The sequence below is a fragment of the Erithacus rubecula genome (genome assembly GCF_903797595.1).
Source record: "Erithacus rubecula genome assembly, chromosome: 19".
In the NCBI taxonomy this organism is placed as follows: Eukaryota; Metazoa; Chordata; class Aves; order Passeriformes; family Muscicapidae; genus Erithacus; species Erithacus rubecula.
This window is the reverse complement of record NC_136671.1, coordinates 1,783,010-1,804,032: the sequence shown is the minus strand read 5'-3', so window position 1 is coordinate 1,804,032 and position 21,023 is coordinate 1,783,010. Positions and strand designations below refer to the sequence as shown.

Genomic DNA, 21,023 nt, shown 5'->3' with positions numbered 1-21,023 from the left:
TTTGAAATTCATTTGCAGGTCATAAAACTGCTCAAGACTGTTAAATTTTGAGAAAGACAAAACCTGGATACTGAAAATCACAGAGACTCTTCCAGTGATGGGATTAATTGGTTAGAAGGACATTTGTGCATGATAAAATTTAAAATAAATTTGATTTTAACCATCAGTCTTGTTATTGATGGTTAAAATAAACAATCTTTAAAAGGATAGAGATGGACATGAGAAGGAATTGAAGAGGCTAGGAGAAAATTATACAAGCTTTTCTTCCAGTTTTGTGGATGTGAACCCTAATTTTTTTACAGATTATGAGATGCAAACACTTTAAATTGGTGGCCACCTACAAGTTATGTGAGGAGAAATAAGACATTTTTCCAGCTGCTGTTACCTGTGAGCTTTGCCACGGGGCTGCAGGCAGGAAAAAATAACTTGGAAAATGTTCCATGGGAATCATGGAAGTAATTTTTCATTCCAGCCTTTCATGGCCATGGCTGGATGTTCAAGTATGTATCCCATGTTTATAGCAGAGATGGGAGCTCTGGTCATTTAGGTAAATTAATAGTTTATGGATGTTCACTGCAAGTATCAGCCCCAGGGGACTTTTAAGAAATCAGCTTTTGGCCCTCTCCCCTCTGGAGTTTTAACATCCAGCTGGGAGGGGCTCAACTGGGAGCTGGAATCCCTGGCTCCTGACCCCAGCACTTCTTGTTCTTAAGCTGAATTCAGCAGTTTATTGACTTTGTCTTTTGTTCCAAACTTTCCAAGGAGAAGTTGGGGTTGCCAGGCACAGATATTAATTTCCTTTGCTCTGAAAACCCTTGGAGGTGCCTTTGCCAGAATATCATTATCTGTGGGTTTGATTACTGAGCTGTTGGGAGCTGGGCTGAAGTGAGAACAGGCTGTAAACTGATTTTTACCTCTAACACCAACATTGCCACGCAATTTCTAGCAGCTTTTTCCTTGGGGTGGATGTTTAAATTAATTTTTATTTAAATTTAACTTTCATGTCCTAGGTTTTCCAACGAAGGTCATCCTTGCTTTGGTTTTCTGGGTCTTAAGGATGGAAAATGCCATGTTTTTTGAGCAGCTTCACAAAGAACTAATTGGGAGATTATAATTCTTAGGAGTCCCTAAGGGAGTTGGATGTGGATGTGATGATCCTGAATTTACCTGGTCATTACCTGGGAGAATGGCAGGTGGAGGGAACCTGCAAATTCTCTGCCTCTTTTTGCCCTGTTCCTCAAGATCTTTAAAGCCTCACTTTGGTTGCCCAGAGGCTCCATCACAAAATGATCCTCTCCTGCTCTCCTAATTCAGCTTTCAGATTTCTGAAATGGCACAGATAGGAAATAAAAGACCAGGCAGCATCAGTGCTGCTGTTCTGGCAAATGTTGAAATAATACATCCAGATAGTGCAATGTTTATTGAGCTGCACGTGGCTATAATCAGCAAATTAGAAATAAAGAATATTGATGTGACGTTGACATGGCCATGCTGGTGTTGCCATGGAAGCTGTGGGGTTTTTCTGATGTTTTAAATACCATTAAGTCTTGTCATGGTCACAAGGTTTCTTTTCATTTAAATGAGCATCACCATGAAATTTAATCATGTTTATGAAGTTATATAAGGCCAGGTGCACTGAGCTCCACTGAGCTTTGACCAGTGCATTTTTTCTGTTTCTATAAATACTTGTTCTCCTAAATTGAAAGGCCCAAGTAGATCTGATGTGGCCCCACAGGAAGGACAGCAAACATGATTAAACTGATTGAGGAGTGGGAACAAATGGGGAACAACTTGTGCTTCTCATCCAGGCTCTGGTTGAATCATCTCACATGCTGCCTAAAACCAGAATTGTTTTCCTGCCTTTCCCATCTGAGCTGCCACTTCAGTTGTGCCATTTCTGTGTGTGTGAGAGTACCCAGGCTCTCAGCAGGGCTGTGGTCAGCTCTGCCCTGCAGTTCCTGCTGCACTCCCTCTCACTGTCCATCTGTCCAAACCTCCTCAGGGCCAGTGCTGTTTGCTTTTGCTGCTCTCAGAAGTTAAAATTGATGAGGAATCTCTTTGCTTTTCCTGTAACCCTGAAGATTTCACCTGTGTTGTTTATCTGAGAGCTGTACCTGGCCATCCTGGTGACTCATCCCTGCTTCTTGCTGGATCTCACTAGGAAACCTGAATTCCTTATTTCTAGGGTGGCATTGCCTTTCTCCACAGGGGTAGATCTGGCTCTTGGTTTTGTTTTACACATCAAAAACGAGTCCTGCAGAGCTCCTGGTGGTCACAGCTCTGCTTTGTGCTGCAGCAAAACGTGGTAGTGGTGGTGCACCTGCTGAATTGATGTGGTGTTTTATTCTCTCTCTGCCAGGTCCTTCTTTACAACCTAGAAACAAACCAGTGTGTGACCAAGGTGGGCAATTCCTTAGGTGAATTCTCCTGTGTCAACCTCCACAGCAGCCCCCCCAACATGCTGGTGGCAGGCAACAAGGACAGAAGGTAGGTCTTCCTATCCTACACCTGCAGTTGGTTTCTCCTGTCGTGTTTCCATGAAGTTGAGGGACAAACTATTAGGTAATAGTTGGATGTGGCTGTGAGTGTGCTTTGTCTGGGAAGCTCCATGGGAAGAGGAGCTCTCAGAGCCATTTGGTGGACACAGTTGGTGCACAGCCCAGCGAGACCACTTGGAATATCTTCCCCTTCCCCACCACCACCCACAAAATGAGTTTGGCATTTAAAAGCTCACTTTCTGATATTAAAAACATAACCTAAGGGGTGAATGATGGAGGATGAGATGGGCCCGGCTGCCAAATGATGTCAAAAGTGTATTTCGGAACACTGTGATGTCCCTCAGGTGACAGGGAGGAAAAGAGACTTTCATCTGAACAGATTCCAGCTTCTATTTAGCTGATTAGCAGCTTTCTCTTTAACTCCTTGGCTTGGGGAGTAGGATTTTCCCAGCTCAGAGCCTGCTGCCAGCAATGGCCGCGCTGGGAGCAGGCAGTGCGAAAGGATTAAAGTGCTTAAAAAGACCCTTTGAGTCCAATTTTTAGATTTCCTTTTTTTGGCAAGTCGTTTGTGGGGTCTGATCCAGTGCACCAAAGGAGATGTGGGATGGCCAGGAGCCAGTCTCTAATGGCTGCTGCTTCCTTCCCTCCTCCTTTCCACACTGGGCACCAGGCTGCAGGTGGTGCTCTGCTCTGGTGCTGGGATCAGATTGGAAGGCGGGCACTTCCCTCTGCCAAATCCCAGACCAGTGCAGCAGCTTGCAAAAATGATTATTTTGTCAAACAGCTTTTTTTTTTTCTTCCTTCGTGGAGAATAGGGAGTGCAAGCAAGCCTCACACTTTCTTAGCAAGGAGGATAAAGGAAATAGCTGAAGTTTGACAAGTGGAATTGAATCCCTGGAAGGTTTTTCCCCTCTAAAAGCAGATAATTGTTTTTCCAAAGCTCCCCAGTAAAGCTACCTCCAATTTTGATCTCCTGCACAATAACAGGAGAGGAGCTGGAGTTAATATCTCTCCCCTTTATAGCAGAGTCTGTGCCCTTCCCCTCCAGAAAGCTTTGGGGGTGTTCAGCTTTAGCACTGACTGACTTCAAGGGGTTGGATGTCACTAGAACAGCAAGGAGTTATGGATTAATAGTTGGGAAGGTAAGTTTGGCATCCAGGAGGCAGGAGCAGAGTACCTCAGAGGTCAGAGCCTCCTGTGGTGCTGCAGGAAGGTGCTGGGCATCCACAGGTGGAATGAGACTGGAATCTCCATGGCCATATTATGGAGTGGGTTTGTTAAACAGGGACCTTGCCCTGAGAGCTCAGGCTGCTGCTGGCCAGAGGGAGCACTTAGTGCTTGAATTAATTACAGCAATTTCCCAATTTCACTTGAATCTGCTCTTCTTTTATTCAAAACCATGATTTTGAAAAGTAATACAAAGTGTTTTTGGTAGGACCTGTAAAATCTGTCTTTCCATCTGAAATTCCTGCTGAAGCACTGCTGATTGATTTGATTCCTGAGCTGTGCTTTGCTCTGGCAGGAGGCCTCCTAGCAGGGAGCATGTGCTGATCCTGCTTTTCCTTGGTGGAGAGGAGTGCTGGGAAAGCAAACATATGGCAAACCCAGAAAGGTGTGGATCCAAACGTGTTCCGTGCTCTCCTGAAGGCCAGGCAGCTCTCTCCCAAGGCAGGGAGGACACCTCCCTGGAGCTGGGATGAGTCCAGAGTGCTCCCACTGAGCCCAGCTGTCCAGGCAGGACCTGCTGGGCCAGGTTTGTGTTACAGGATTGGCAGAACACTGTTCCTTTTTTTCCTTAAGGCACATCTGAGCAGCCAAGTGTGCCTCTGGGTGTCCCAGGGGTGTGCCAGCATGGACACCTGCCAGAAAGCTGGGTGCTTCCTCATGGGATGAGCAGGCACAGCTCCCCTCTGCTGGAGCTGGGAGAAATCCTTGCCCCTGTCTTGCTGTGGGATGGGCTGGGTCAGAGCACTCCTCACCCTGCCCCACTGGGCTCCTCCTTGTCACACTCAGATGCTGCTCTGCTGGGGCTCTGCACTCTCTGCTGCCTTGTCTCTCAGCCCCTGAAATGTGTTGTTTGTAGAATCCAGTCTCTGGAGCAGGGGAGAGGAAGGACTTGCAGCACCATTAGGATCCTAGCAGGGGTATGGAATGGAGCACAGTTAATGTGTTGGAACAAGTGTGCTTTGGCTTTTTCTGGAATTAATGTGTACCTGATGGGTTTGTTCCTGATAGCCATCAGCTGGGAGGAACATGCTCTGGCTTCTTCTCAAATCTGAGATCAGTGTTTCCCCTTTCCTTCTGTTTTCACTTGCTGCATTTTTGATTTATTTATGTACTTTGCTTTATCTTTTAATCTTGATAAATAAGGCTCAACCCCCCCACTCCTAGGTGATATAATTAACACCATTAGCTCTCACTGGTGTTGTGGCCTTGTAGCAGTGCTTGGAATCTTAAGCTCTTTTTCAGTAGATTTGCTTCTGGCTGAGTCTTCAATCTATTTCTCTTCAAAATGCTTTGTCTGGGTGGTCAGTAATGTCCAAAAATCAGATGTACTTAAAAATTGCCCACAGTCAGTTTCATTTTTGAAGTCAAAGCAGATCCTGGTTGCTGAGTGCTTGCTTTGAATATTGGTGATTAAGTCAAGGGTATGAACCTGTAATTCCTTGTCTTTTTTGAATTGCTACACATTTAATCTCTGAAACCTTTTCAATAATAATTCTTTCCTTGATCCTGGTAATATCACCCCTCATCCATAGTGGAAGTGGGCATGTACTAGGGGTGGGATATGTTAACAGTGAACACAAAATGGGTGTTTCATGTCTCATGGAATTGCTGATTATTCAGGAGGCACAGAGAGGAGCTTTCTCCAAATTTCACTTTTATTTTATGTCATAATTCATAGAATCATGGAATGGTTGGGGAGAGACCTTAAAGCTCATCCTGCTCCACTTCTGCCATGGGCAAGGACTCCTCCCACCATCCCAGGCTGCTCCAATCCCCATCCAACCTGGCTTTGGGCACTGCCAGGGATCCAGGGGCAGCCACAGCTGCTCTGGGCACCCTGTGCCAGGGCCTGCCCACCCTCCCAGGGAACAATTCCTTCCCAATATCCCATCTAACCCAGTCCTCTGGCAGTGGGAGCCATTCCCTGTGTCCTGTCCCTCCATCCCTTGTCCCCAGTCCCTCTCCAGCTCTCCTGGAGCCCCTTTAGGCCCTGGCAGGGGCTCTGAGCTCTCCCTGGATCCTTCTCCTCTCCAGGTGAGCACCCCCAGCTCTCCCAGCCTGGCTCCAGAGCAGAGGGGCTCCAGCCCTTGAGCATCTCCCTGGCCTCCTCTGGACTCTCCAGCAGCTCCAGGTCCCTCCTGTGCTGAGGCCCCAGAGCCCTCTTTAGGTCCTAGAACCTGTAATGACTCAGAGAGGTCCTGTATGGTGGGAGGAACCTGCCTGAAAAAGCTCTTTGATAGCAGAAGTCAGGGTGAAAATTCAGTGGTGAGGAGGCTGGGCCTCGCTGGTTTCCAGCTGTAGAACAGCTGGATGTGTCCCAGATGTATTTCCATAACCCCAAACCCTTGTGCTCTCAGAGCCCCTAGGCTGCATGTCCAGAGCTGTTTGTATCCCTGTTTTATCCCTGGTTTTTTTTCCCTGTTTATATCCTTGTTTCTATCCCGGTTTTACCCGTTTGTATCCCTGGTTTTTCCCTGTTTCTATCTTGGTTTTACCCCTGGTTTTACCTGTTTTCTCCCTGTTTTTACCCTGTTTTCCCTGTTTGTATCCCTAATTTTCTCCTTGTTTGTATCCCTGTTTTTATCCCTGTTTTTCCCCTGGTTTACCCCTGTTTTTACCCTGTTTTCCCTGTTGCCCTGTAGGATGAGAGTGTTTGACCTGCACTGTGCCAAGACCTCCAGTTTGTATCCCTGTTTTTACCCCTTCTTGTATCCCTGTTTGTATCCCTGTTTTACCCGTTTTTACCCCTGTTTTATCCCTGTTTTTACCCTGCTTATATCCCTATTTTTACCCCTGCTTGTATCCCTGTTTTTACCCTGTTTGTATCCCTGTTTTATCCCTATTTTCACTCTGTTCTCCCTGTTTCCCTGCAGGGTGAGGGTGTTTGACCTGCGCTGTGCCCAGGCCGTGTGTTCTGTCTATGGCCACCAGCTGGGAGTGTCTGCAGTGCAGATGGACGAGTGGAAAATCGTCAGTGGAGGGGAGGAGGGGCTGGTGTGTGTGTGGGACCAGCGCATGGGCACCAAGCTCTGGGAGATGCACGCCAGGTAACTCAGCCTGGGGCTGCCAGGGCTGTGGCAATGAGGGAATTCTTGGTTTCCATGTGATGTGGGGACAGATTATTTCCCCAGCTGCAGCTTTTAGCTGTCCTGGCCTTTTTACTCATGTGTGTTTCAGTCAGTGTTGGGGAGCAGGGAAGTTGTTCCTGTAATAGTTAAATATAGTTAAAATACCCACTTAATTAGTGGCTTGTCTGAAGTTGTTTTTTGTCTTCACTCATAGCCAGGATTTAAAAACATGAAGGAGATTAATTTCTCATGTTTGGCTTTGGTTGTTTATTAAGTCTTATCTAAAGTACTGAGAGTTCAGCACCACTTCTAGCTACCAGCTAAAAGTGAGCAAAATGGAGCTGAACCTAGCTAGTTACAAGGTCTCTTAAAGCTAAACAGTCCAATAGAAAATTAACATTTATATTTTTTATACTTTTGACCCAATAACCAAACTCCTGTGACCTGCAGTGCAACCAAAAACTACTGCCTGAAACCATGAAGAAGAAGAAAGATGAGCATCAAAAGAGACACCACCCAAAATCCTCCATCTTGTCCCATACCTATTGCTACATTATAAAACCTCAAATTCCAACCCCTTCACCATGTGAAATCACAAACTTCTGTTTAACTACACACCTATGGTTTAACTCCATCACTCAAATTTGGGAGCCTTCTCCAAGGCCTCAGGTTAAAAGCAGTGTTCTCCTGGGGGTCAGTGCCAGAAAGCTCAAAAATTCCAGGTTTTTGGGATCCAGCAGTTCCCCTTGGGCTTTCTGTGAAGTTCACTCAGTGACTTCTCCCTGCCCCATCCCCAGCCTCTGTTCAGGTATGGAACCTTGGGTTTAAAGTGCTGCACTGTTCTGAGAGTGTCTGGTTCTGGCTGTCTCCATGCAGTGTATCCATCACAATCCAAACATTTCTGTTCACCTCATCCACACATACCCTTAATGGTGAGGATCAAAGCTTTTAAACTCATTTAAATGTTAAAATACTGGTTTGTACTGAGTACAAGGAGCACTGTACTGAAAGTACAAGCAGATATCAGCATCCTGAAGCTGACACTGTGTACAGCTAAATGAAGATTTCCTGATCAAAGCACAGTTCCCAGGCTTTGTCTGGATAAAGACTCGAGGATTTAGCCCCTTGTAAGTTGAGTGATACCCATAAAATGAACAGATAAATCCTGATTTCTTTTTTATTATTATTATTATTATTTTAATGCATCTTCCCCAGAGAGGAGCTAGATGAGGTATTTACAGCCAGGGAAGTTCAAGCTGGAGTTGTCATTGATTAATAGCAGGTATCACTTTCTGTGTTGACCCTGGGAATGATAAAGCCTGTTGTGATGTGGCTGATGCATTAAGGACAATATTCCATTGATTGTCTCCTTGGCATGCTCATTAGTGCTGCTCCAGGAGCAGAGCAGGGCTGAGCTCAGGGATGTACTCCATTAGATTAAACATGTAGAAAACAGTGTTTAATCTATAGAGCAATCAGAAGGGATCACTTCAGTCAAAAGGCTTTCCTAGATAAGGTGTGTGCTGTTATCCCAGGGATGAAAAACAGGAGCAGGAGCTGAGGGAGGTGACAGGAGACACATTTGGGGTGTGGAGATGAGCCATCCTCATCTGAGGAGAGAAGTGACTCCTGCTTGGGCAGAAAGTGCTGTTCCTGGGGTTTGGGGTCAGTTATTCACCAGGGAGAGGGAAAGGGATGAGCACCTGATTGAGTGTCCAGAGGAGGGGCACGAGGATGGGCAAGGGTCGGGGGGGGCTGAGGGCACTTGGAATATTCAGCTGGAGCAGAGGAGCCTGAGGGGAGACTCGTCATGGGCTGCAGCTCCTCCTGAGGGCTGCTCCCATCTCTGCTCCTGGGACAGGGAATGGCTGGAGCTGGGTCAGGGAGGTTTAGGTGGAGATCAGGGAAAGATTCTTCTTCCCCTTCTTCTCCCAGAGGCTCCCCAGGGAATGGGCACAGCCCGAGGCTGCCAGAGCTCCAGGAGCTGCCAGGGATGGGCAGGGTGGGAGTGCTGGGGGGTCTGGGCAGGGCAAAGCTGGGCTGGGTGATCCTGGGGGTCCCTTGCCACTCCATGGCTCTTACCTTGTGCCTTGTGTGCATTTCTAAAGCAGCTCAGTGCATGGGTGTGTTTTTGGGAAGCATCCTGCCCTTCTCGTTAGTGCAGCCAGCCCAGCCCAGCCCTGCCCGCACCCATCCCTCCCAGCCCGTGCTCTCCCAGCTTTCCAGCGCTGTTTCCTGGCCTTCTTGTGTGTTCTGGGAAGAGCCCACTAGGTGGGGATAGAAGCTGTGGGATGAGCTCCAGGCTGGAGGAGCAGCAGTGCGGGCTCGCAGCCCTGGGGAGGGCGCTGATCGCAGTCCCTCCGTGTGTCACCCGCAGCCATTCCTGTCCCAGCGCTCGGACTTCGGGAGTGCAGCCCTCACCCCAGCTCTGGCTTGTTTTGCAGACATCCAGTTCGCCACGTGTGGTTCAATTCCCACAGCCTGGTCACTGCCAACATCCCCGAGGAGAAGAACCCCCGGGGCTCCAGCATCTCCGAGGATGACCCCAGCCTGCACCGAAAGTGAGAAACTCCTCAGCAATCTGCTTTTTAAATAGCACCCTGAGTCATCACCCAGAGCACTTACAGAGAGGGTATAGCAGCGAAAAAATTAAATTAAAAGAAGTTTAAGGGTAAGGTTTATAAAACAAGTGATGAATTGGCTCTTGATTTGCTTGGGTACAAAAAAAAAACCCAACCTTTTTTTTTTCCTCAGCAGGGGAACATAAAGCCCACTGAAGCCAGACAGGGAATGCAGCCCTCTCCATGGCTGAAATATTAGTAATGCTGTCTCCTCCTAAAGGAAAACTACTGGCATTTAAGCTGCAGGTTTTGGTATTTGCATCTCAAATAGCTGTTAGTGCTAATTGAACTATCAAATACCAATGTATTTATCTTCCCCCGTGCTGGAGAGCCTGGAGATGTTTCAGCAGATGACAGTCAGTCTCTGCAGGGCTGGAGCAGTGATTCACCAGCCCTTCCCAGCTCTGGGTCCCTGGGAGGAGGCAGGAGGGAGCTCTCCCTGCTCAAAGTGCTCAGCCTCTCACACAAGGGATGGAGGTTTTTCTCCAGCTCCTGCAGCATTGCATTTTTCAGTTCAGATGGTTTTTGTGGTGATCTCTAGCTCTGCCTGTCTCCCACTGAGGTGAATGTTTGTTTTCCTCCCAGGTACCGAGGGGTCATTTACTGCTACGAGTTCTCAGTGGACCAGCTGGCTGTGGACAGTGTCCTGCCCATCTGCCGCTCCTCCTACGATGGGGTGACAGGTTACAGCTACAACATCAGCCTGGCTGTGCCCTATGACAGCATCTAGGGCACTGCCTGGCCCCTGGGCCAGGAAAATCCCTGTGGGACAGGCACCCAAAGCTGCTGTGGGCTGCAGATGTGAAGCCAAACACTGCCCTGGAGCACCCTACTGGAATTGTCACTCTGGACACATCCAGAGTGCAGCCTGGGGGAGTGGAAGGGCTGAGGAGGAGGGAGCACTGCAGGGTAAACAGAAATATTCCTTATGGGAAAGATGCTGCATGTCCCATCTTGATCAGGAAGCCAGAGTGGGACACTGAAAGGGGCAGGAGCTCTCCAAGGAGTTCTTGCCTACCCCAAGAAGGGAAAAAAATCCCCAGGGATTTGGAAAAAGCATGTGCTGAGCCACATGTTTGAAATGTCTGTTCTGGTATTGAGCTGCTGTTTCTTGTTTTCCTTGGAGTGCATTGGAATGTGCTGGGAACAGGATAAAAGCCCTATGCACAAAAGGTTATGGTGGCTGGGAGAGGGACTGGGATGGAGAGAAAGGTTCCCTAGGCCAGGCTGGGTGCTTGGGAACTCAGCAAGCCACACACATCAAAATTATTTTAGAATAAATTATTTTTTTAATTCCTTAAAGTCCCAGATTGAATGTTTTCTAATTGTATGTGTGCATGTGTCTGTGGAATTTTGTTCCTCAGCCTTTTAGGATGAGCTGACCCCTGTTCACTGGGGCTAAGGTCTGGCTCAGGTTGTCAGATACGTTCTTGGCTGGATCATGTCCTTCCACAGCACCCTGGAGGGTTTTCAGTGCTGTCCTTGCTTCCAAGGAGGGAATTGATGATGGAACAGAAGGGATGAAGTGGCCACAGTGGGTATTGAGCCCCAGAGCTGTGGGGAAGCACCACATGAAGGGCAGGGTTCAGCTGGAAACGAGGAGTGAGGCTTTGCCTTAAACCCAGGTAAAAGGCACTGAGAGGTAAAACCAGTTTGGGGAACAAGAGCTCCAGTCCAGGGTGCATCTTTTTACTGATTTAAAACAATTTTAATCTTCGTGATTTGCCCTTGTAAACTTACTGGTGCAAACCAAAGCTGTGTCAGTTCTGTTTAAACTGAGGTTAAGTTTTAACTTACACCTTTTATCCTGGGTTAATGGAATCAGTCTAAAGTACTGGGGAGAGGTGGAGGAATGTGCCCAAACCTGCAGGAGAGGGGCTGGGCTGGCACTTCACCCCTGTGCAGTCACTGAGACCAGCCCTGGCTTTCACTGCTTTTCCTCCTTTGGCTTGGGGTGCTTTCCCATGACCCCTAAGCCAAAATTTCATGTTTTAGGTTTTTAAGTTACCTCTTCAATGTGATGGATACTCAAAAAAGTGCAAGGGGCAAAGACATTCTGTCTGACCAATAAATCTGATATTTCATAAAGCTTTGGTTTTTTTTTTTTTATTCCTCTCCCCCTCTGGGAAGCCAGCTCTCTCCCTCCATTCCTGGAGAAGCAGGAAGTGTCATGGATGCACAATTTGGACAAGATTCCAGCTGAAACCTGACAAATAAATAATGGTTTCTGTAGCACAAGTGACTTTGGGGGTTGACTTCTTCGATGTGCTGAGCAGGGAGGGCTCCATGTCATTGTTCTCCCTGCTCCTTATCTTGCCTCATTATCTGGGAACAGCTTTGTTCCTCCTTCATCTCCCTGCTGCAGGGAGCAGATAAGTTTGTGTGGTGCCCACGTGAGCCATTCTCCCAGAGTCCTCCCCCACACTGCTGCTTCTCCCTCTCCTCCTGCCCCTCCTGTGCCTTGCTGCTGCTGCTGCTGCTGTCCTGGAGCCCAGGGAAGGGAATTTGCAGCAGCTGCAGGTGCAGGTGTTTGCTTTCTGTGTCCAGGCTCTCCTCCAGGGGAGATGGAACTGTGTCCCCACAGCCACAGCTCCTGCCAGGCTGCTCCTTTGGGTCTTTTCCCTGTTAATTGATGGAATTAATTGAGGAAGGTTGTGTGAGAGTTTAACTTATGCTCGTGCTGATGAGGGCACTGGGCTGTTGGAGGTGTCCATGTCAGGAATTTCTGGGGAGGGAAATTTCTCTTGTCCTGCCTCCCTGGGAGCTCCTCAGTGCTGTGCTGGAGTGGAGCACACAAAGTGCTTTTTGCCTCTGGTTTGTGTCCTCAGTCACCTTGGCAGTGAGGGAAGAGCCACTCTGGGGTTCAGGGGCTGCCATCCCTCTCCTGATCTGTGAGTGGTGGGAGGAGGAGGAGCAGGGGGTGATTTTTGTACAGAGAGGTGCTCTGGGGATCTCTGAGCCCCCTTTCTCTCCCACCCAGCTCTGCCTTCCTGCCCTGCCCACCTCTCACCCCCTGTCCTGGCTGCTGTCACAGAGGGGTGAGTGCAGTGCACTGAAGTGCTGCAGGAATCTTTCGTGTCCTCTCTGCCCCCTCTTCTCCTCCAGTGACATTTGCCTGCTCATTTCCACCTTCTGGGGATGGTCCTGAAGCTCCAGGAGCATGGAGCTGGTGTCCCCCTGCCCCTGCTGCTGGAGGGGAAGCTGGGCCAGCAGTGACTGGAGACCCCATAAGCAGATGAAGGACTGGTGGGTTATGCAGTAAAGCCTGGGAAAAGGTGAGAATTTGTGCCACTGGCAGATCTTTATCCAGAAATGTGGACATCCAGCCTCTGGGCCAAATTCCTCTTCATGGAAGAGCTGCAGTGGAGGTTTCCTCTCTCATTCCTCAGACAAGGCCACTCAAAGGAATGAGGAACTCCTCTAAATTTAGCTTAGAAATATCAGCTGCAAGTGGCTGCCCTGGCTCCATGGCTGTGGGGGCTGTGCTGCCTCCTGCTCTTCCCCCCATTCCTGGGCAGGTGTCCCCTTCTTTGGTCACTCCTGCCATTCCCAAGCTCCAGGGTGGCTGATGGATGAGGGAATGGTGGGACATGGGTCAAGCTGTGTCTCCTCTGTGCCAACACCCACCTGCCCAGGGTGCCCTGGGGTCACTCAGTGCCCCTCTCCAATCCTGGGGTCACTCAGTGCCCCTCTCCAATCCTGGGGGTCACTCAGTGCCCCTCTGCAGTCCTGGGTTCTCTCAGCTCCCCTCTCCAATCCTGGGGTCACTCAGCTCCCCTCTGCAGTCCTGGGGTCACTCAGTGCCCCTCTCCAATCCTGGGGTCACTCAGCTCCCCTCTCCAATCCTGGGGTCACTCAGTGCCCCTCTGCAGTCCCAGGAGCTGCTGCTCTCTCCAATGCTGCTCAGCCTTTATCAGCCTCCCTGGAGTTTTCCAATGAGTGTTAAAGCAGCTTCAATTTTCCAATTATCCTCTGCTGACCATTGCTGGGATCTGGCACAGGGCTTTGTGCCACATCCAGGGCTCAGTGTCCTGGCCCCACAGCAGAACCATTATCCTTTACAGACCCCTCTGGGCTCTGCAGGATTTTACTGGGCAGGAGTATCACCCTTGCCAGGTTTCCTGGGGCCCTGCCCGATTTTCCTGTGATTTTCAGGATTATTATCCTTGTTTTGCTGGGGTTTGCTGTGTGGAACATCAACAATGTGATGTGCTGGAGTGATGCTCCTGCCCATCCTGCCCTTCACCTCCATCCCTATGCTGGGCTGAGGTTTAGGCTCCACTTCCCTGCTCCCTCCTCTCACCTGCTCTGTCCAACCTCCCTCCTGCTCTCCATTCATCCCATTTCCCCCAGAGAATTCCCATAGAATTCCCAACATAAGCAAAGGGAAAATATTGGAAAGTTTGTGTTGGGTCCTACCTTTGTTTCCCAACCTCCCACATTTTCCTTGCCACTTAGAATATCACGAGTAGCTAATTAACTCAAAGGATAATAATTATCCTCTGATCCACCCTCTTCAGTCCTCCACTCCTCCTTCACTCCTCCATCCCAGCCTGGATATGGGATCAACCCTATACCAGCTTTGAGATGGGATCAGCCCATCCCAGCCTGGAATGGGATCAGCTCCATCCCAGCCTGAGAGGGGATCAGCCCCATCCCAGCCTGGAATGGGATCAGCTCCATCCCAGCCTGAGAGGGGATCAGCTCCATCCCAGTCTGGAGATGGGATCAGCTCCATCCCAGTCTGGAGATGGGATCAGCCCCATCCCAGCCTGGAATGGGATCAGCTCCATCCCAGCCTGAGAGGGGATCAGCTCCATCCCAGTCTGGAGATGGGATCAGCTCCATCCCAGTCTGGAGATGGGATCAGCCCCATCCCAGCCTGGAATGGGATCAGCTCCATCCCAGCTTTGAGATGGGATCAGCTCCATCCCAGCCTGAGAGGGGATCAGCTCCATCCCAGCCTGAGATGGGATCAGCTCCATCCCAGCCTGAGAGGGGATCAGCCCCATCCCAGCCTGAGATGGGATCAGCTCCATCCCAGCCTGAGAGGGGATCAGCTCCATCCCAGCCTGAGAGGGGATCAGCTCCATCCCAGTCTGGAGATGGGATCAGCTCCATCCCAGTCTGGAGATGGGATCAGCCCCATACCAGCCTGAGATGGGATCAGCTCCATCCCAGATTTGAGATGGGATCAGCTCCATCCCAGATTTGAGATGGGATCAGCCCCATCCCAGCCTGAGATGGGATCAGCTCCATCCCATCTTTGCTGCTCCCATCTCCTGCTCGTGGCACCAGGGGAAACTATTTTTTGATAAAACAAATAAAGCTTCCCTGCTTTTCTAAAAATAGCCATTGCCCATTTTCCCCCTCCCTCCCTCCCCAGCTCAGGCTGGCGTAGAGACGGGAGCCCGCCGGAGCCGCGCAGTCATTACCGGCGGCGAACAGCCCCCGGCTCCTGCCTTGTTCCAGGGAACGTGTGGGGGCAGGAGCCACCTGCTGCCGGGAGCCCGCGGGCTGCAGGCACAGCCGGGCTGCTCCGGGATTCAGCTGGCCATGGTCCTTGTCCCTGCAGCTGCTGAGGGTGCTGCCTCCCCCTCCTGCCCCTCAGCATCCCCATCCCTGCCTCCCCCACGGCCTGGGATCAGCCCAAGCTGGGCAGCACCTTCCCCACAGCAGCAGCGGCACAGGCTAAAAATCCAGATTTATGGGGAAAACCAGGATTGGGGGAGGCTTTCTGCTCAGGGAAACACTCCAGCATGGAGGGATGGATGGATGGATGGATGGATGGATGGATGGATGGATGGATGGATGGATGGATGGATGGATGGAATATTTTTCAGCAAGGACTAAAAAGAGAAATATCTTTTATTACAGATAAAAGCCTCTGATGTTTCTAGAGAGCAGAGGGCAGCCCCAGCCTGGATCAGCCACACGGGTGGGGCAGAGCCATGGAGCTGGGAGCCAGTGCCAGGACAAGGAGCTGCTGATGGGGCCTCCTGCTGCTCCTGCTCCTCCTCCTCTTCCTCCTCCTCTCCTCCTCTTCCTCCTCCTGCTCCTCCTGCCCCTCCTCAGTAGCAGTGGGCGATGGTGTCCACGTTGAGGAAGCGCACGTGCATCTTGGTCTCGATGTCGATGCCCTGCCACATCTGCCAGGGGACAGGGGCCACAGCTCGGGTCCCTGTGCCCACCCAGGGGACACGAGCAGAGCTGCCACTGACCTTAAGGAAATCCTCGAAGGTGATGCCCTCGTACACCTGGTCCGGGCCCTGTTGTGATGAAAGGAAACACTGCAGCTGCCCCAGTGTGATGGGGAAGGGGTGGCACAGGGATGTCCCCTGGGCTGAGGGACATGTCTCCCATGGGTTCCCAGTGCTGGTCCTGCCCTAAACTGGTTCCCAAACCCCCATGGCTGCAGCCTTTTCCATAAGGATAGGAGATTTATGGGATGCTGTTTGCTGATCCCCCATGAGATAATATCACCCTGGAAGCTGCTGCCTGCAAAAACATCTCCAGCCAAAGCAGCTCAGGGAAGCAGGGAGCCCTTCCAGCCCCATCTGTGGTGCCAGCACAGCCCCTGGGTGCCAGGGCAGAGCAGGGACCAGCTCCCAGCCCAGGCTCCCACCATTTGTCCCACACAGATGCTGGCTGCCTCCATCATGGCCCCGTCGGCGATGGAGCGAGCCGACTCCTTCTCCAGGTGGGGGTTCCCTGACAGCAGCTCCTCCACCACCTGCAAGGCACAGGGTCAGCAGCAGCCTGGGGATTGGGGGGCAGGGCAGGAGGGACCCCACGTTACATTTCTGTACTCCTGCAGCGTGATCTTGCCGTCGTGGTCCGAGTCGTACATGTGGAACAGGACTGGCAGGGACAGGAGCAGAGGGCAGGGTCAGGGCAGGGTCAGGGCAGCCCCTCCCCAGCTGCCCAAGCCCCGGGAGGCGCTGGCAAATCCTCACATTTCAGCTTCTCCTTGCGGAAGCGGTCCAGCTGCTCCTCGTCCATGTTCATCTCGATGGGTCTGAAGTAGGACATGATGGTCAGGAAATCCTCGAAGTTGATCTCATCCGCCAGCCCATCCGACTCCTGCCGCAGGTTCCTGGGGGTTCCAGAGCCCTCGGTGATGGGGAGCCCCCGGGCAGGGGCACCACACCCCCAGCAGAGCTTTGGGGCTGTATGTCCCGAAGATTCAGGGAAATGTCTCCTTTCCCACCTGGCTCCACCCCAGCCCTGAGGGGAAGGTCCCTGCCCAGCCCATCCCATCTCCAGAGGATCAGGGATCCCTCCCTCGGTGCTGGGGGGCTCTCACCGCTTGTCAAAAAAGGCGTGGACGATTTTCCCCCGGATGGGGTTGAACTCCAGGTCGGGAATGCTGTCAAAGTTCTCCTTTCTGCAAAGGGGGCAGAGACAGAGCATGAGGGACATGGAGAGGAGGGACACCCAGCCCCTTCCTTCCACAGCAATCACAGAAAAATAACGAGGTTTTGGATAAAAATCCCTTTTTGCTTCTGTTCAGACTGAGAGCAAGTCTGTGCTCAGGCATTTTCATGGGTCTTTGGGAATCTCTTGGGATAACACCACATTTTAGAGTTTTCCCAGGAAAAACACCTCAAACAGAGCTCAGCAAGGAGATTCTGCTGTCCACTCTCCCCTCAGCTTCGTGCTGAGCCTGTGCTGGGCATTTTTGCTCTCCATGGTTTACAAAGCAAATAAACCAAGGAATAACCCCTGGGAGGAGAGGAGCAGCAGGAGCTCAGAGCTCTCCCAGGGTGCACAATTCCCTGCACAAGAACAGGGACAAAAACAACTGCAGCCCTCCCTGGAGGGATCCCCAAAACTGATTTTAGAGCTGGAGGTGATGAGATGTTTGTCAGGAGTCATTGTGTGCTTTTCCTGGGAATATTTGCAAGGCCACGCTGGAAAGGACACTGAGAATTCCAGCCCTGGATTGGCACCTCTGGACAGCCCAGGGAAGGGGGAGATGCTGGGGTGCTCCTGGCATTGGGACTGGAATTGCCTGGGGCTGGAATTGCAGTGGGATGGGAGTTGCAATGGGGCTGGAATTGCAGTGGGAATCCCATGGGGCTGGAATTTCCCCACCAGGGCTGGAATTTCCATACCTGATGGTCAGCTGGTCCTGGCTCAGCTGCTTGAAGCGCCGGTGCAGGTGCTCGATCTGCTCTGAGGTGACTGCCAGGGAAAGAACAGAGGTGACAGGGGCTGGGACCCTGGGGACACCACCTGTGCCTGTCCCCACCCCCAGCAGCAAGGCAGGGTCTTGGGCACAGCTGTGCCACCCCCAGTTCCCTGTGGGTCCATCTGTGTCCCCGTGCTGGCTGCAGGGATGGTGCCAAGGGCTGTTTGTCCCCTGTCCCTGCTGCAGGAAATTCCCTGGTCCAGTGGGATCCCATCCCCAGGTCAGGGTCCTCGGTGCCAGCCCACTGGAACAGGCTTGGCAGCCCTTTTGGGGTTGTTGGTTGTTGGGCTGGAAGGGGGAGCAGCACCTCCCCCGTGCCCTGATCCCCCAGCACAGGTGAGTTTATCTTCCCAGCTGCTCTCCAGGGGCTGTGACCAAGCTCCAACCCCCCAGAGCCTGACTCTGGTGCAAATATTGACAGGGACATTCCCAGGAGGCAGGGAAGGGCTTTGGATCTGTGTGTCTGTGAGCTGGGGAATCTGTCTGGGCACAGAGGATCCTGCAGCCCTGGCTAGAAATCAGCCACTGCTGGCATCATGGAGAGACACAAAACCCCATCAGAGCATCTCTGAGGGTTGCAAAGGGTTAATTGCAGCAAGACAGCAGGGTCAGAGCTAGGCTGAGCTGCCTCCCTCATCCCTCCTATGATGTTTAAATAATGTCCTTTGCTTTCCTGACTGCTGCTTCACAGCCTGGAAATAGCTCAGCTGTATTGATCAGAGTCCTCTGTTCACAGCCTGAGAACCCATCTGGGCTGGGGCTGCCTGCAGCTCTCCAGGGTGGGCTCCAAACCCCCTTTATTTACCCCCTGACCCCACTGGCTCCCAGCTGATGAAGCCCAGGCCCCACTGATCCACCCATGGGATGTTTCCTGCCCTGATTCCTGCTGCTCTGCTGCTCCATGGAAACTTTCCCTTGACTTTGCTTTCCAATTTTGGCCATGCAGGAGTGACCTTTCACCCCCTGCCTTGACGACATCACCGTCACCATGGGAGCAGCTGGGCCACCAAGCCCTCAGCATCTGGGGCTTGGTGCACACCACAAAGCTTTGATCTCTCAGAAAAATGTCCCAGGCACCAAGAGGACAAAGAACTGGGGTCAGTGGCTGGATGCTCGTGGTTGGGTCAGCCCTGAAAGGCTGGATGAGGCTTTTCCTCCCCCTTTCCCCAAGCCCAGGTCTTCCTCTCAGGGCAGGTCTCTCTGTCCTGTAAAGGTGGCAGTGCTCAGCTGCTTTTGGGAAAAAAAAAAAGGGGGAAATCTGCAGAAAAGCAGAAAAAGGGCTGGCTCAAGGGCAGCAGAGCTGCTTGTATCCCTGAGAAGCATCCTGATGCTGCAGACCTGTGTCCAAGCACAGCAGCCTCTGCTAACAGGGAAAAAATGGGATTTAAACCAAAGGGAGCTGGGCTTGCTGTTGCCAGATTTTTGTAGCTTGTGCTGCTTGAGCAAAGGGCATCCTCTAGGAATGGGGCACTGGGAGGGCTCAGCCCTCCCTGTGGGACCAGCCTGGCTGCAGGGAATGGTCACAGCATCCCAGGACAGCCACCCCACCCTGAACAGACTGCTGCAGCTTTGGGATGGAGCACAGGGAGGGGAGAGGGAGAGAACTGGCCCAAGCAGCCCCTCAGGGGGGGGAGGCAAAGGAACAAACCATGGGCACCTCCAGGCGATTCTGTCCTGACCCTGCTCCTCCCACGGGACCAGGGGTGGCTGCAGTGCCCTGCTGAGGTCGGAGTGCAGCAACAAGGCTGCAAATCCCCTGAACTCCAGGATTTGGCAGCAGCCAACGCACAGTGGGAGCTCTGTGAATACCACAGGACGTGCACCCCACTCATGGCTTGGAGTTCTGGGCTCCCCCTGCCCTCCCTCCTCTGGTTTCCACGAGATTTTTGGGTGTTGCCCTTGCAAACCCTTCCCTGGGGTTGATTCTCGGGGAACCACGAGCAGGTGCTGCCTGTGCTGGAGATGCTGCTGCAGAGTCCCCGGGCCAGGGGGCTCCCCAAAAACCTCCTCCCACCCTGGGCTGCCAGGCTGGCACCCCGCGGGCTCCCCAAGCTCCTGAGTCAGCGCCGGGGGGCTCAGCCCTCCCGAGGAGACGAGAGGAGACGAGAGGAGAGGAGAGGAGAGGAGAGGAGAGGAGAGGAGAGGAGAGGAGAGGAGAGGAGAGGAGAGGAGAGGAGAGGAGAGGAGAGGAGAGGAGAGGAGAGGAGAGGAGAGGAGAGGAGAGGAGAGGAGAGGAGAGGAGAGGAGAGGGAAATGAAGGGTGACCCCAGAAGCGGCAGCAGCGCTGGGGACAGTCACTGGACCCTGTGGCCCTGGGCAGAGCTGCCCCTCAGCCCTCCCTCCATGGCACGGCCGGGGCTGGAGCATCCAGGGCAGCGCCCTGATCCCCGTGCCCGGGGCGGGGACACTCCCAGGACGGACACGACCACCCTGCCCCTGCCCTGCTGGTCCCTCCATCCCCAAGCTCCGCGCCCCGGAGCAGCTCGGGGGTGTCCCGGCCCGGTGGCTCCGGGGCAGAGCCTGGCTGGGGCTCGCACGTGTGGCCGCTCGACGCCCTGCCTGGTGGCATTGTGGCACCGGGGACACGGCTGCACGCCCAGGGTGACATGCTGGCATCCTCTGGTGACAGTCCTACACCGTCCTGCTCTCCCCCACCCCAGGTGACACTTCTGTCACCTCCGCGAGTGACATTTCCTGCATCCTCCCCGCGGGTGGCACCACATGTGCTGCATCCCCCTCCCCTGCTCAGCGTCACCTCCTGCAGCCCCCCGGCCACCCAGGTGACATTTCCTGTACTCCCCCCCCCCCCGCCAGGTGACACCTCCTGCACCCCCGAGGGTGACATGTTCCGCACAGCCCCCCCCCGCCAGGTGACACCTCCTGTACCTCCCGGGTGACATGTCCCCCCCGCGCCGGGCCGGGCGGTGCCCGCGGCTCCCCGGTACTCACAGCCCGTCCTGTCCGCCAGCTCCCGCATCTCGGCGGGCACGGAGTGCGCGGAGCCCATCCCGGGCCGTGCCGGGAGCGCCGCCGCGGGCGCTGCACCGGAGCCGCCGCCGCTTTTAAGGGCGGGCGCGGCGGGGAGGCGGCGGCGGCGCGGCCCCGGGTCCCTGCGCGCCCCCGCCCAGAGCAGCGCAGGGCCCGGGGGTGGCACCTCCGGGAGCGGGGACAGGAACGGGGACAGCCCCAGGAACGGGGACAGCCCCGGGAGAGGCCGGTGGCCCCGCAAGCCCCCGGCTGTGCCCCCCGCCCGCCGCTCTGGAGGGTCCCCGGGAAAGCGCACGGAGCAGCCCCTGTACCCCAGTGCGGGAATGGGGCCGGGGTCTCCCCCTGTTCCGAACCCCTCGGCTGCTCCTCGGCACTGCCCGGGCTGTGCCCTCCTGCACCGGGGGCACAGGGGTGACCCAGGAGCCAC

At 53.0% G+C, this 21,023-nt stretch overlaps 2 protein-coding genes across 3 annotated transcripts in view; one reads left to right on the top strand and one right to left on the bottom strand.

Annotated features, from left to right (window-relative positions):
- Positions 1-11,502, top strand: part of FBXW8 (F-box and WD repeat domain containing 8) — a 49,434-nt gene extending 37,932 nt beyond the window's left edge. Inside the window, exons 8-11 of the mRNA XM_079322822.1 lie at positions 2,360-2,487; positions 6,599-6,772; positions 9,238-9,354; positions 10,000-11,502. Of these exons, the coding sequence (XP_079178948.1) occupies positions 2,360-2,487; positions 6,599-6,772; positions 9,238-9,354; positions 10,000-10,144 (564 nt within the window). The 3' untranslated portion in view covers positions 10,145-11,502. The remainder of the gene's footprint in view (positions 1-2,359; positions 2,488-6,598; positions 6,773-9,237; positions 9,355-9,999) is intronic.
- A 3,762-nt stretch (positions 11,503-15,264) lies between these two features.
- Positions 15,265-20,718, bottom strand: TESC (tescalcin). Of its 2 annotated transcripts, none has more exons than XM_079322699.1 (8): positions 20,558-20,715; positions 17,532-17,601; positions 16,721-16,801; positions 16,371-16,510; positions 16,214-16,275; positions 16,040-16,147; positions 15,636-15,683; positions 15,265-15,563 (listed from the first exon to the last, which is right to left on the bottom strand). In XM_079322699.1, exons 1-8 carry the CDS (start codon positions 20,613-20,615, stop codon positions 15,486-15,488), a joined length of 645 nt encoding a protein of 214 aa, XP_079178825.1. In that variant the 5' UTR covers positions 20,616-20,715; the 3' UTR covers positions 15,265-15,485. The 2 variants fall into 2 exon arrangements, with proteins under 2 accessions (XP_079178825.1, XP_079178826.1); XM_079322700.1 differs by having other exon boundaries at positions 15,428-15,563; positions 16,371-16,432; positions 20,558-20,718.
- Between the last annotated feature and the right edge of the window lie 305 nt (positions 20,719-21,023).

What these genes read in the sequence shown, in the direction of transcription:
- TESC (XM_079322699.1), bottom strand. Translation starts at nt 20,615, where the DNA reads ATGGGCTCCGCGCACTCCGTGCCCGCCGAGATGCGGGAGCTGGCGGAC. An exon ending in CCGCAAGGAGAAGCTGAAAT is followed by an intron (nt 16,276 to 16,370) that starts GTGAGGATTTGC and finishes TGTCCCTGCCAG; the next exon opens with TCCTGTTCCACATGTACGAC. An exon ending in GCATCTGTGTGGGACAAATG is followed by an intron (nt 15,684 to 16,039) that starts GTGGGAGCCTGG and finishes TCATCACAACAG; the next exon opens with GGCCCGGACCAGGTGTACGA.